General features: G+C 36.5%; 1 protein-coding gene across 2 annotated transcripts in view; it reads left to right on the top strand.

Annotated features, from left to right (window-relative positions):
• MTFR1 (mitochondrial fission regulator 1) overlaps nucleotides 1–13102 on the top strand; it is a 66697-nt gene extending 53595 nt beyond the window's left edge. For both annotated transcript variants that reach the window (XM_028112655.2, XM_088022824.1), the window contains exons 5-8: nucleotides 7794–8026; nucleotides 9676–9931; nucleotides 10647–10815; nucleotides 11658–13102. In XM_028112655.2, the coding sequence (XP_027968456.1) occupies nucleotides 7794–8026; nucleotides 9676–9931; nucleotides 10647–10815; nucleotides 11658–11726 (727 nt within the window). In that variant the 3' untranslated portion in view covers nucleotides 11727–13102. The remainder of the gene's footprint in view (nucleotides 1–7793; nucleotides 8027–9675; nucleotides 9932–10646; nucleotides 10816–11657) is intronic.
• The last annotated feature ends 488 nt before the right edge of the window (nucleotides 13103–13590 follow it).

Genomic DNA, 13590 nt, shown 5'->3' with positions numbered 1-13590 from the left:
ATTCGAAGAGTTTTTTTCCTCTCTAGGTAGGGTGCCCTTTCTTTCTAGCTGCTTTAAAAATTTCTTCTTTGTCTTTGGTTTTTAGAAGTTTGAGTAAGATGTTTCTAGGCATTTATTTCTTTGTGTTTAGCCTGTTTCAAGTTCACTCGGTTTCTTGAATTTTCAAGTTTATGTCTTCTGTCATTATTTCTGTACATATTTTCTTTAAGTAAGTTGTCTGCCCATTATTTCTTTAAGTACTTTTTCAGCCTGGCCCTCTTTCTCCTCTCCTTCTGGGACGCTGTTAACCCAAAAATTAGATCTTTTATAGTCATACAGGTTACTGAGACTGTTCATTTTTTTTCCTAGTCTGTTTGCTCTTTGCTTTTCAAATTGGATAATTTTTCTTGTTCTACCTCTGTCTTCACCATTCTTTGATCCTGTCCACTGTGTTTTCAGTTATTTTACATTTTCTAAAATTTTCATTTGGTTCTCCTTTATTTTCTGTTTCTTTGCTGAGACTATTTATTTCAAGAATGCTGGTAATAGCTCATTGAAACTTTTTTAATCATAACTTCTTTTTTTTAAGATTTTATTTATTTATTTGAGAGAGAGAGAATGAGAGGGGGGAGGGTCAGGGAGAAGCAGGCTCACCACTGAGCAGGGAGCCCGATGCGGGACTGATCCTGGGACTCCAGGATCATGACCTGAGCCAGAGGCAGTTGCTTAACTAACTGAGCCACCAGGATCCCATTATAGTTTCTTTATGTCAGATAATTTTAACATCTCTAACTTCTCAGGCATCTATTGTCTTTTTCACTCAGTTTATGTTCTTTAGGGTTCTTGGTATAAGGAGTGATTTTTGATTGAAATCTAGATATTTTTGGTATAGGAGCCTCTGGACCTAAACTTTTCTTTTAGCTGTTTTTCACTAATAGCACTCTGGCAGGGAAAGAGTAAGTGCTACCTTACTTCTGCCAGGTGGGAGTAGAAATCCAGGTTTCCCATTAAGCCTCCATTCACCCCTGAGGGTATTGTTGGGAGCTCCAGCTCTCCACAAGGCCTCTTGTGACACCATCCCAGCAGGTAGATGTGAGTGCCTCATTATTGCTGGCTCCCCACATTGTCTCCACTATACCATGAGGGATGGGGTGCCCTTCTTAAGTTCCTTCTCCCTGCTTTCTCTGACAGCATCCTGCAGAGTATGAGGCATCTCTTTACAGCCTAATAAGGATGGGAGTTAGCCTTTGTTGCATGGTAAAGGTGGGACCACAGGGCTTTCTGTGGTGGTGTTTGGAGTGGAGCAGTTATTTTATTATTACTATTTTTAAAGATTTTATTAATTTATTTGAGAGAGAGACTGAGCACGAGTGGGAGGGAGAGGGAGAAGCAGTCTTCCCGCTGAGCAGGGAGCCCGACGGAGGGCTCAATCCCAGGACCCTGAGATTGTGACCTGAGCTGAAGGCAGATGGTTAACTGACTGAGCTACCCAGGCGCTCCTAGAGCAGTTATTTTTATGTAAGTTCTCTCTCTTGGGAGCCTACCCTTTTCTTGGTCCTTTGGTAGGGAGAGCAGGCTTTTGTTGCTCCCTTGACATTTCTGGGTTACCCATTACTCCAGCGACTAGTCTGGGATATATGAAGCAAAAGAAAAACTTGGGGAACTCACTCCTGTGTCGTTTGTTTGGATCCCAAAGTCCCAGCCATTCTGTCTTCTCCCCAGCTTTCCAGTCATCTTACATTTGTTTTATGTGTAATGTCTAGGGTTTTTAGTTTTAGTTAGAGGAAGAATAGGGAAAACTAGTCTGCTCCATCTTCCTGGACAGAGAAGTCTCTAAAGGACTTAACACAAATGACATGTTCGCGGAGAATGACGTGGGGTAGCTATTAATGGGAATTGTGATGATAGTAACTGAATTGGCATAATGGATCTGAATAATGGATTTGGTCTGTGATGTTGAAAATAATTGGCTAAAGGGTCTTTGAAAAGGTGCCTGGACGTACTCTAGGTAAAGATAATCTGAACTTGAAAAAACAAAGAAGGAAACAGAGGAGACCCAGCTGGATTTGAGTGGTGCTCTAGAGGGAGGAAGTTGATAAGGCAGTGAAGTGCCCGTGGCCATGGTTACAGGGTTAGTGATAATGGCCCACATGATTAGAAAAATTGGGCAGACTTTTTCTTTTGCAGTATAGTGCTATATTGCTCTTTGCATTGATTTTTGACAAATTGTAGATGGAGATTATGTAATAAAAATATTTTAAAAATATAACTTAAATCTTTTTTTTTAAAGATTTTATTTTTAAGTAATCGCTACACTCAGTGTGGGGCTTGAACTTACAACCCCAAGATCAAGAGTCACATGCTCCACTGACTGAGCCAGCCAGGCGTCCCTTGTAACTTTTAAATCTTAAAGGCAATATGAGAGTAGATTCAAGAACTTGTATATTGCAGTTTGAGTGTTTCTGTGCCTCTCATATTTGTATTTGTTTGAAAGCCAAAGTTATTTGTGGTATTTGTTTCTTCTTTCTCCCTTCAAATTTATGTTGATGACATTTTTATAACCATTACAATGTCACAGTATTTTGTCTCTGGGAAAATAGCATATATAAGAGTCCTGCACAGTTATTGTACAAATGATTTTTTTTCAAATGCACTGAACTTCAGTTTTTTTTTCTTTATATTAGAAAAATTTAATACCTATCTTGAAGGGCGCCTGGGTGGCTCAGTTGGTTAAGTGTCTGCCTTTGGCTCAGGTCATGATTCCAGGGTCCTGGGATCGAGCCCTGCATCGCATTGGGCTCTCTGCTCCGCATTGGGCTCCCTGCTCAGCGGGGAGCCTGCTTCTCCCTCTCCCTGTCCGCCTGCTTGTGCTCTCTCTCTCTAATAAATAAATGCAATCTTTTAAAAATAGGAGAATTTTAGAAGATAACATGAGAGAACTTAGAGAGAACTTAGTATACACGGCGTAAGGCCTCTTTTCTATATACATTTTAATTTCCCTTTGAATTAACAGAATGACCTCAGAATTGGAAAGAATTATAAGAGCATTGAGATTCTTTGACAGAATCAATATAACTGATAATCTTGTTTAAGAATCCCTCTGTTCTCTAATAGTAGCCTAAGGAGAAATGTGTATCTTTAGATATATACACAGCATAGCATTATGAAATTAATTATGATGAAATTAAAAGACTATAAAAGACTATAATCTCTGTGGCTTCTTAGTAGACAGCATAGACATTGTCATCAAGTATTTGATAGCTTTTGGAGTAGAAGGAATATTGGACTATTTCAAGTTCAATTCCAGTTCATTTTATTTTACTCTGATTGTATCTTATTCTTAATTCTGAGTGGCACATACCTATCAAAATGAGTATGTATAAAATGCAAATTTATAGGTTCATAAGACTTGAAAGTATTAAACGTAGCCCCTTTGCTTACCAGAATGTTTATAATCTTCTAATGACTAAGATAAACATATTTATGAAAATCTGTGATATAAGGATAGCAAAGTGAGACTGAGGACTTTGACTAAAGATACCCAGTTTAATTTTTCAAATTTGAATATAAGTAGAGAATGGAATGCTCTGTTTAAGGAATGTTGGGGAGAAACACCGACCTCATAGAGGAGGACATTGACTAACAAGATTCCAAGGAGATGACTCAGCATGCAAGCAGGCTGGTTTGACACAGCTCCACAGGTGTGAGGGTAGACCAGGAAACTCAGTGGATTAGAGCAAGACTGTGTCCTACTCATAGTGCAGCAAAAAGCAGTTGTTACTCATTCATATTTTAATCTTAATTATTTGACACAACATTAATTGATAATGTACATCAAAATACTGCCGTTAAGTACTACATTAAATACATGGATTTAATGTTATTCTCATTAAGTAATCACTTTTAGGAAGGTCCATCTTTTAAAATGCCAAAACAGGAACAGAGTCTGAAACAATGCAGTTGTCACATGGGTCTGTAGCCTTAAAAAAATCCTGCCTTACTCCTCACTATAAATCCTTTAATGGATTACTTGCCTGTCAAAATAATTTCCCAGTCCAGTTGTCTTTATTCAACTACTTGCTCACTTTGAAAAGACTTAGTTTTCTACCCAACTTCATGAACTAAATTGCTGTTTTTTTCCGCTCCCTGGATCCTATTAAGATTGTATTTTTATACCTTTCTGGGCCATTCTCTAAACTAAAAAGATGAGGGAGAGTTAGTAAAAATCCTACCGGGAATACCGTCTTTCATAGGGCAATGGGCTAATTTAAAATGATCTCAAATTTCAAGTTTTCATTAACTGTGTGATAAGGAGAAAGAAAGGACTTCAGAGGTGCATTATATTAATTTAGAATTTTCTTTGAAATATTGGAGCTTAAAAAGCCCTTCAAATTTATCGAAGTTGTACTTCAAAAGTGGCTGCCCTTGATAATATCATTGAAGAAATAAGAGCTAGAAAATTCTTGTGCAATGCCACTCTGAACGGGAGCCTGCTGTAAGGCATTTTGGAGCCAAACTCAAACAAAAGAGGTAGAAATCTCGCCTGCAGAAGTTGGGATGCAGAAAATGTTTTTTAAGAGATGATCATGATTTGTCTTCTGCTTTTGGGACATCCATACTTGATCCTTCTTTTTGTTGTTTGTTTTATGTTTGCTTTGTTTCTTTAAAAGTTCTCAGAATTATATATATAAATTTTAGAAAAGATCATTTTTCTTCATTTGGATTAATTCTGCCTCTGCATTCTAGCTTTTATTAGCCCTCTGAAGGATGGCAGAACACATCGATTCTGAGAATGAATTGTCAGATATCTTATAGAACATGTCTATGGGAAAAGGATTTGTGCATTTTTAAAGGAAGGGACATGTCTGAGAATTTCATAACATCTAAATATTTTACATACACAAGAATATTGCAGAGCAACTTTTTGGGGTTTTTTTGTTGTTGTTTTGGTTCTTGAGCTCCTATAAATGCTAAATCTATGGCTTTGAGAAGACATAATCATTTCAGGATTATTTTCCTTTTCAGCTTCTAAAAATCCACATTGAAAGTTCCACATTTCCTATAATTACTTTGTTTGGACACATAACCATTAACAGTATTTCGCATAAGGAAATGTGGAATCTGTATCATCAAATTTGTAAAAATAGGATAGATATAAAATACAGATGATCTGACACTGTTACTTAAATTACTTTTTTTTAAGGACTAGACTTTTTTCCTCCTATCCTGGCACACTGGTTTTCAAGATTAACAATAGTGCTTTGTCCTTAATTTTCAGTAGAAAATCAAAGTGGAAGAATTGATCTGTAGGAGTTATGGGGAGATGCAGTAACTTCTTTTTTTAACATTTCAGTTGCTGTTCAATATTCATTATTTCTCTCTCAGTTCATTTTGGCAAGAAGGTAGTTCAAACATGATTTATAGTTGATAAGTTGATCTCTTAATCCAAATTGTCATATTATCTTGTTCCAGTTCTGGATATTGAAGCGTAAATGTTCATGGGATTTGAACTTTGGCTTACTTGAATGGTAACATTTTAAGACAAACTTAAAATCATTTAATACTTTTGGATCCTGAGATGTGTAGAATTGTAGGTGGGAAAATATTCTCTACTAAAGTGACCACTAGGGGGCACTTGGCCAGGTCAGTTGGAAGAGCATGCAACTCTTGAACTTGGGGTCATGAGTTCGCGCCCCCTGTTGGATATAGAGATTACTTAAATAAAAAATAAAATGACCACTATTTCTTGAATAAGCAGTATTACAACATTTTTTGTTGAGTAACACTAAAGATTCTGGTATCCAAAATTTATTTGCTGTTACAATATAGACTTCAAGAAATTTCTGTGCACATACATAATAGGAAAACAAACCATCATTCTCACTTCCATCCCCAGATATGAAAATATTGTTCTTTTGGGTTCATTTTATTAAAGCAAAGTACATGCATGCTTTCTCTCAAAGAAGTAAATCTTTAAAAAAAATGTGTCTTATTAAAATTATTTTCTTTATTGCAGGTTATTAGAGCATATGCATCTAATCTGTAACTTATATAACATGTAATCTTTCAAAGAACATATTAATGTATGTAATCAGAATATAGGTAGTTTCTTAGAGAAGTTTTTACCATTGTTTAGTCTTCACGTGCTTTTAAAGAAATTTCATCACCTGTTTCTTCCCAGTGTGGAGGTAAGAAAGGGAATGTTAATTAAAGCTTTGTAAGCCAAACCTATTTCTCTGTCCCACAGATACTCCAAATTAAATAAAACTAATAAAGTTAGTATTTTTAAAGTTTCTTGCTAGCTAAGCTAAGGCTAGGGAACAACTGGGACATTTATTCCCCAAATATTTTTGTTTAACAATATGACAGGTAAAAAGTTTACATGCATCGTCCATGTATGTTAAATTAGTTAACAGAGCATAAGCAAAATTAGAAAAACATCTGAATTCCGTGAATACCAAAAGCTAAAGGTCCAAGAATTCCTTCATTTAGAACACAAGGTAGAATGAAGAATTAGAACAGTTCTCAAGCAAAAATAAAATACCAATATCCAGTTAAAGGAAAATTAAAATAGAATTTAATGGTGGTTTTATAACAGTTAGGATTAGGTTTGAGTGCATGTAACAGAGAAGCCCCAAATAATGGTGGCTTCTACAGATGGAAGTTTCCCTCAAATCAAAGACATCCAGAGTAGATAGTCTGAAGCTGACAGTGGCTCTACAGTGTCTACAGGAACTCAGACAGGCTCTCTGCCAACCTGAGCATTGGCTTCTATGTCCAGGTTAGCCTTTGGCTGTCTGGGACTCTCAAGTCCAGTCATCATCTTGTCCTCAAGACTCAGGAGGAAGGAGTGGGGGTGGGGCTATAGGTGAAAGGACTCCTGGAGTCCTTTCCTTTCAACATCTGCCTACATCTGGTTAGCCAGAACTCAGTCACATGACCACAGGAAACTGTGAGGGAAACCAGGATATGTTCATTAACTGGATCGTGGTGATTATTTTAAAATGTGTACTCAGATCATCATGCTGTGCACCTTAAATAAATACAACTGTCACTTTTACCTCAATAAAGCTGGAAGAACAAAGGCCTTAAAGGCCCAGAAAACCTAATTGTAGAAAATAGGAAACAGCTAAGCATATAAATTGATGGTTGAAAGAAACCTGAATTTTAGCCTCAGTCTCAAAAGACTTGTATTTGGAACAATGGAGCAGTGCATATTAAAAAACTTCTTTAAACCCAAGTGAAAATGAGACTGTGTATGTAGTTACTGCATGGTTTCAGTTGATTCTTGTCCCTCCTTTTCAGTTTCTGGTGCTGTATTTGGGACATACTGTTACACTACATCTTGAAATTTGTTGTATTCTGTCAAACGTGGAAAACACTGACTTTGAAATGCAGAAGCCAAGATCCCAGCAAGAGGCTATTGTATTACTCATTAGATTTTTGTTGTCAAATGTAACGGGTAATTAGTTTACCATTTTTAAGAGCATTACAAAGTTTCTTCACCTTAGTTCAAACCCATTCAGAACATGAATTAGCAAAAACATTGTTGGAATCTGTGATGCCTCCTGACAGTGTGGGTTTGTGCATATTATATAGAGATTAAGAAGAATGATGGCAATAAGAAACCTGGCTTGATATGTATCTACATCAGGTTGTAGAGTACTTTGTTGTTTTGAAACTTACAGGAAGGGATTTATGTTAAGGTCAGTCTGAAAAGTATTTCTCAGATACCATATTCTCATTAATTGGTAATGATGATTTTTGTATTTCCTTACAAACCCTGTGATATAGCTGTCCTTTCTTTCTTGCAGGACAGAGGTCAGATCAAGGCAACCCCTTCAGGATGACCTTCCTTTCTTTGAGAAGCCACCAAGCAGGCAGTTTTCCTTACCAAACCTGTCTCCAGAAGATCCTCAACAGAAGACAGCACTAGCAAATGAGGAAGCCCTGCAGAAGATCTGTGCCCTTGAAAATGAACTTGCTGCTCTCAGAGCTCAGATTGCCAAAATTGTGATCCTGCAAGAACAGCAAAATCTCATTGCAGGTCTGTAAATCCTACATTTGTTTTAACCAATGAACTGGAAATTAGGAGAATGGCACTAATTTTAAAATGTATTAGCAAGGAACAGCCATGGGGTTGTTGGAAAACCAAAGGTCAGTCATTCCCATGGTTCAGTCCTGGACCCAGTCAAGTTTAAGTGGATTTTGTTGGTTTTGAACAATTTTGATGCAGTGATGCTATGAGAGAGGATAAGTTTAGAAAAGTACTGAAATTCATACAGTTGAATTGCTGCTCGTGTGAATGCACTGGGAAACTTTGTGATAATGGCACCAGTTTTATCAGCCGAGAAGTAATTTCAAAACAGCCCTGACAGGGTTGAGTGCTGTTTACTTACCTACATGTCCTAAGGCAAGTCCTTGGCCTTTCTCCCTCCCTCTCCTGCTCTAAAATGGGCTAAGAGTACCTTTACTGTGGAGTTGTTGTAGTAAATGTGGAAATTATATACAATGCCTTTAGCACATAGTACCTACTTAATAGTCATTTCTCTTCCTCTTACCCGGAGTAGAAACTGAATTCAGGTCTTGTGCCTACTGGTCTAATACTGTTGGCTTTTATTTGTGTGTATTGTTACTTTGGAGAAGAAACCATAGCCTTGAAATCCTAGCCCATTAACCTGTGGGCAAGTAGTAGTTGTTTTTCCTAGTGGTGTTCCTGAGTCCTGGCTCGACTCAGAATTAGCCATCTCTAAAAGTTAAAGTATAAGGACAGTTAACTCTGCCTCTGAGCCACTTGTGCTCCTGGAGTTTAATGTAATGCAACATGAACCTCATCCAACCTGTGTACTGCCAAGATGGACAGAGGGTGAATGCACTCTGGGGCACTGAGTGCTTGAGAAGTAACCGGTTACTTAAATGAAATTTGCATGTAACTTTTTAAAACCAGAAGTCCTGCTTTTAACTTTTCAATTGCATTTCTCTTTTGCTTTACCTCCCTCTTCTGGCAGACTATGAAAACTGCTGTAAATAGTGAGGCAGTTTGGAGATTTATGTTATTAGATGTTCTGTTTACACTCGAAATCTCTTGAGTAAAAAATTTTGCATTGAGCTCCCCCTAATCAATACAGTTCAACCAGTGAACAACTCTGTCCTCTAGTTATGCAGAAAGATGCATTTTTACATCCTTATTTTGTAACCACTTTAACTTACCTTAGTTACGGTTTTGAAAAGTAACACTTTTTCTTCTTTCAGAAATTTGTTGAATAAGTCTTAAAACTTTTAATGCTAAGTCTTATATGTAAATATTCTTAAAATGAACCACAAATTTATCAGTTTTTTTCAGATATAGTACTGAATTGTCAAACTGTATATTGAAGATGTTTATACAGTGCACACTTTATTTTATCTAAAAGTAGTTACAGAGTATGCAGCGGTCAGACTTGAACACTTGAGATCACAAAAACACCCCTGTTAAATGGAACTTTTCCATCTGGAGAGTTTGGGATTAGATGCAGGTATTCAAGATTTTAACCAAGTAACCCAAACTTCCTTTACTTACATAACTGAGTGTTTTTTTTTTTTTTTTTTTTAAGCATATTGATTTCAGGTACACAAAAGTCCTTAACATAATTTTGCTGTTAAAAGTATTTTGCCTGTTACCATCAAGATTAAATTGATTTTTCCTTATTTCTGTAGGTGACTTAGATCCTACCATATCTGTTACCACACCATCATCCTCTGTCCCACCACCGCCCCCACCTCCCCCACCCCTTCCCCCATCAGGGCTCCACCAAAGTGTATCATCAGCTGTTGACCTGATAAAAGAGCGGAGAGAGAAAAAAGCCTGTGCTGGGAAGACTCCTGTTAAGAGCAATCCAAAGAAACCTGATATGCCAAATATGCTAGAGATCCTTAAAGATATGAACAGTGTAAAACTTCGGTCAGTAAAAAGGTGAGGATACATTTACCTTCTCTCACACTTCCTTTATTTTTGTTATGTCTTGTAAAACAAAAGTACTAGACTTCTTGAGAACTTTCTTTTATAACCTGATTACCATAAATAGTTCTAGTTTTTAGTTTAAAAAAAGGCCCCAGTGTCTCCGAATATAAGAAATTAGGAAACATCTCCAGGTTACTTTTTAGTTTTTCCCCCATTGCATTTTTTTTTTTTTAGATTTTATTCATTTATTTATTAGAGAGAGTGAGAAACAGCATGAGAGGGGGAGGGTCAGAGGGAGAAGCCTATGCGGGGCTCGATCCCAGGACTCCAGGATCATGACGTGAGCCGAAGGCAGTCGCTTAACCAACTGAGCCACCCAGGTGCCCTTCCCCGATTGCATTTAAAGTTCTTTAAGTCTTTGTTATTGTCCAGTCGTTCATTCAGTAAAGCTGTGTTGTATACCTACTATGGTAATGAGTAGGCTTTGGGAGAAGAATGGAACTGTAATTGCCCTGAAGGAGAGCATAATCTGTGCTCCGGAGCTGAATTGAGTATCTTTGTGTTCTTTTATTGAGCCTTAAATCTAGGGTTTCTATCTCACTTCTCTCAGTGTTTGTCAGTAACATGCTAGAGACGTACCATAAAGCATGTAAAGGCACACAACGTACTTCTCTGAGGTATGCCAGCATATTGAAATGTCCCCTTGGTTTCTGTTCACTTCCTTAAGGTCAGAACAGGATATAAAGCCCAAGCCGGTGGATGCTACTGACCCTGCTGCCCTCATAGCAGAGGCTCTGAAAAAGAAATTTGCTTATAGATATCGAAGCGATAGTCAAGGTGAAGTTGAAAAAGGAATTCCAAAACCTGCATCAGAGGCCACCTCAGAAACGGTGTTGGTGAGTATTAGGTTACACTTCTTCCCTTGTATGACATTTACTCCATTGCTGAACACCTGTATTTTGTGACATTTAGCCATGGTCTCAGCAAGATTGAGAAGGATGTGCTATGGGATTTAGCCCATCCCCACAAGTAGATTATTTATAGAAGAGCATAAAAAAGGAACCAAAAGCCAACTCCTGGTTTCACTACTTAGCATCTCCAGTGTTAAATTTTCCATGCTGTGCTTTATTTATATGTAAGCAAAATGAAGCGAAGAAATTTCATTATAATAAAATTTATATCTTAGGACAGTATGTATGTTGTGATAGAGAATTCAAAGTGAAGATCATTTTCCCTTAGGGTGTCCTGTGAAAGTCGTCTGAAGAGGTGAGATTTGACCTCGGCTTTACAGGATGTGTTCGTATCATAGGTAGAGATTGAGCAGATTTCAGGGAAACTCAGATATTAATTTATACATTCCCTTTACTGTCATGTGGAATATGTGCTTATCCATTCCAGAGAGGCAGGTATCTTAGAAATTCTAGCATCTTTGAAACCCTTTAGACATTGAAAAAAGGAAACCTTGTACTTCATTCTTTTACTCAGAGAAGTAAAATTGGACTAAAGCTTATGGTCTTGCTAAGATGATTATAGTTTTCTAGGAAGTAATTTGGTTACCTCTTTACCTTTCACTCTGTTAATGTGTCATGTTCAGTTCATGGAGGTTTTAATATTATCTAGCTGCTTGGTTTTTCATGCACAACCTACCCAGACCTTTGATCCATGATTAGGAGGGGGAGAGTATCATTACTATTACCTGAACCAGTATCTTCATTTATACTTTTTCTTTCTTTTCTAGTTTGGGCCACACATGTTGAAGTCTACAGGAAAAATGAAGGCTTTAATTGAAAATGTTTCAACTTCCTAATAGACAGCAGAGAAAAACTATCCTTGTTCCAGTTGTTGGTTTGTTAGGACTGTTTGACGAGTAGAAATCAACACTATTTAGTAAATACCTGAATTTAGTATTCAGTGGTCTTCTTTAAGTCTAATTAGATTCAGCAATAACAAAAGCACTCTTAAGTTTGTGGGTTTTTTTTTTTTTAATGAGATTAGTTCTGAAGTTTTCCATAATGTGTATTCAGACATAACATGTGTTTTTAATGTATAGTCAGGATGTTTTAGGTTTCTAGTCTTGAAAACAATTATATAGATTTCAGAAGAAAGGACATTTGTAGATGAGTTTTTAATTAACACTAATTTATCTGTGCAAATATTTTATATGCATATATTTGGATATAAAATAGTATAATATTTAATGATGTCAGTGAGGGTACTGTTACCATCAAGTTGTCATTGATCATTTACTACTCAATGATGGAACACAGGTTGTTGGAGTGAAATACTTAGGATTGGAACCTTTTGCCTTGAATAGGACCTTAGATTCTCTCATTTCTTTGGAGATGGGGTTCAAGTAGGAACCAGATAATGTTCACTGCTGAAAATGCCATAATGCTTTTGTTTAAAGGGAAGTGAAAGATTATGAAAGCTGCTTTCACTTTAGTGCTGTCTAGTGCTGAGAAAGAAAATGTAGTTTTCATATAGTGAGAAATCAAATTATTGAATTAAATCTATAACAGGTGAAAACCAGAATGTACCATCTTTTTTCCAGTTGAATAAATGGCATCATAAAGATGACTTGTTGCTAAGTTAATAATAATGGAAAGGGCAGTATAATGGAGTTTTAAGATTTTTAATATTTGTCAAATATAGTAGCTTTATAATGAAACCTTGAATAGGAGAAAGAATTTCCTATAAGTTGTTTATCATTGGTCAGAGTGCTGTTCCTTTGAATTACATTATGCAGCAAACTTTAGGTGCTATTAGAAAGTGGAGAACAGCCTTCCTCATTGAGGGCTTCTGAAGAATTGCTGTAAGTGATCATTTGTGAATGCTTGATAAATCTATGGTTTTCTCTATTTCTGTTAAACTCAGCTATAGTTAATGCCAGAAACTCCTACCATGAGTAAATATTTGGATTTATTTAAATCTAGTAAAAAGTGGCGATAGGAAGAGTAGACATTTAAGTTATTGAAAATATGTGCAATGTTCTCAATATTAGCAAATGTTTTTCAGCTTAAATTTGAACTGTGACTTATTTTACATATGTTAATTACATTGTTTCTAATTGTTTCACAAATTCTACCTTTAAAAAAAATTCAGAAAATTTGCCTGAATTACATATTTTGACCTCCTAAGATTTTATATTTGTATCAGTATTGAATTTTGGCCACTGCTCCAATTGAAGGAAGTTACTGTTTTGAAATAAACTTGTTTTCCTTGGACCAGGCCTAAATATTATTTTTTTAATGGGTGAGATTCTCTTATATTGTACATGCAGATTTTTTAGAATTTGCTTTTTGCATTCTTATAGGTGGAAATCTGTTGCCACTTATTCACGTCTCAGTTTCTCTCACTCAACACAATGCCTGAAGTGAAAGATGATAAAAATAGTTAAACTTTACATTTTATAGCTGAGGCTCAGAAAGTTAACTAGTATGTTTTGTCTCCTACAATTGGACTAGTTGAGAGACTTACTATATATACGTACCGAATAGGGGTCGGAGAGCACTGGACTTGGGAGTTATACAAGTCATACTGTTTTCAAGACAGGAATAATGCTTAGCTCAAAAAATTGGGGATTAAATAACAAGTTTGAATGCATTCTAATTACTACTTACATGATTTTATATTAGGTCACTGTTGTTTCCAGTAGACTGATTTCTGCTAGG

The sequence above is a fragment of the Eumetopias jubatus genome, unplaced genomic scaffold (genome assembly GCF_037043125.1).
Source record: "Eumetopias jubatus isolate StellerSeaLion01/CBP00866 unplaced genomic scaffold, mEumJub1_p1.0 scaffold_4, whole genome shotgun sequence".
Taxonomy (NCBI): Eukaryota; Metazoa; Chordata; class Mammalia; order Carnivora; family Otariidae; genus Eumetopias; species Eumetopias jubatus.
The sequence above is the reverse complement of the archived record's forward strand: the minus strand, read 5'-3'. Positions and strand labels throughout refer to the sequence as shown.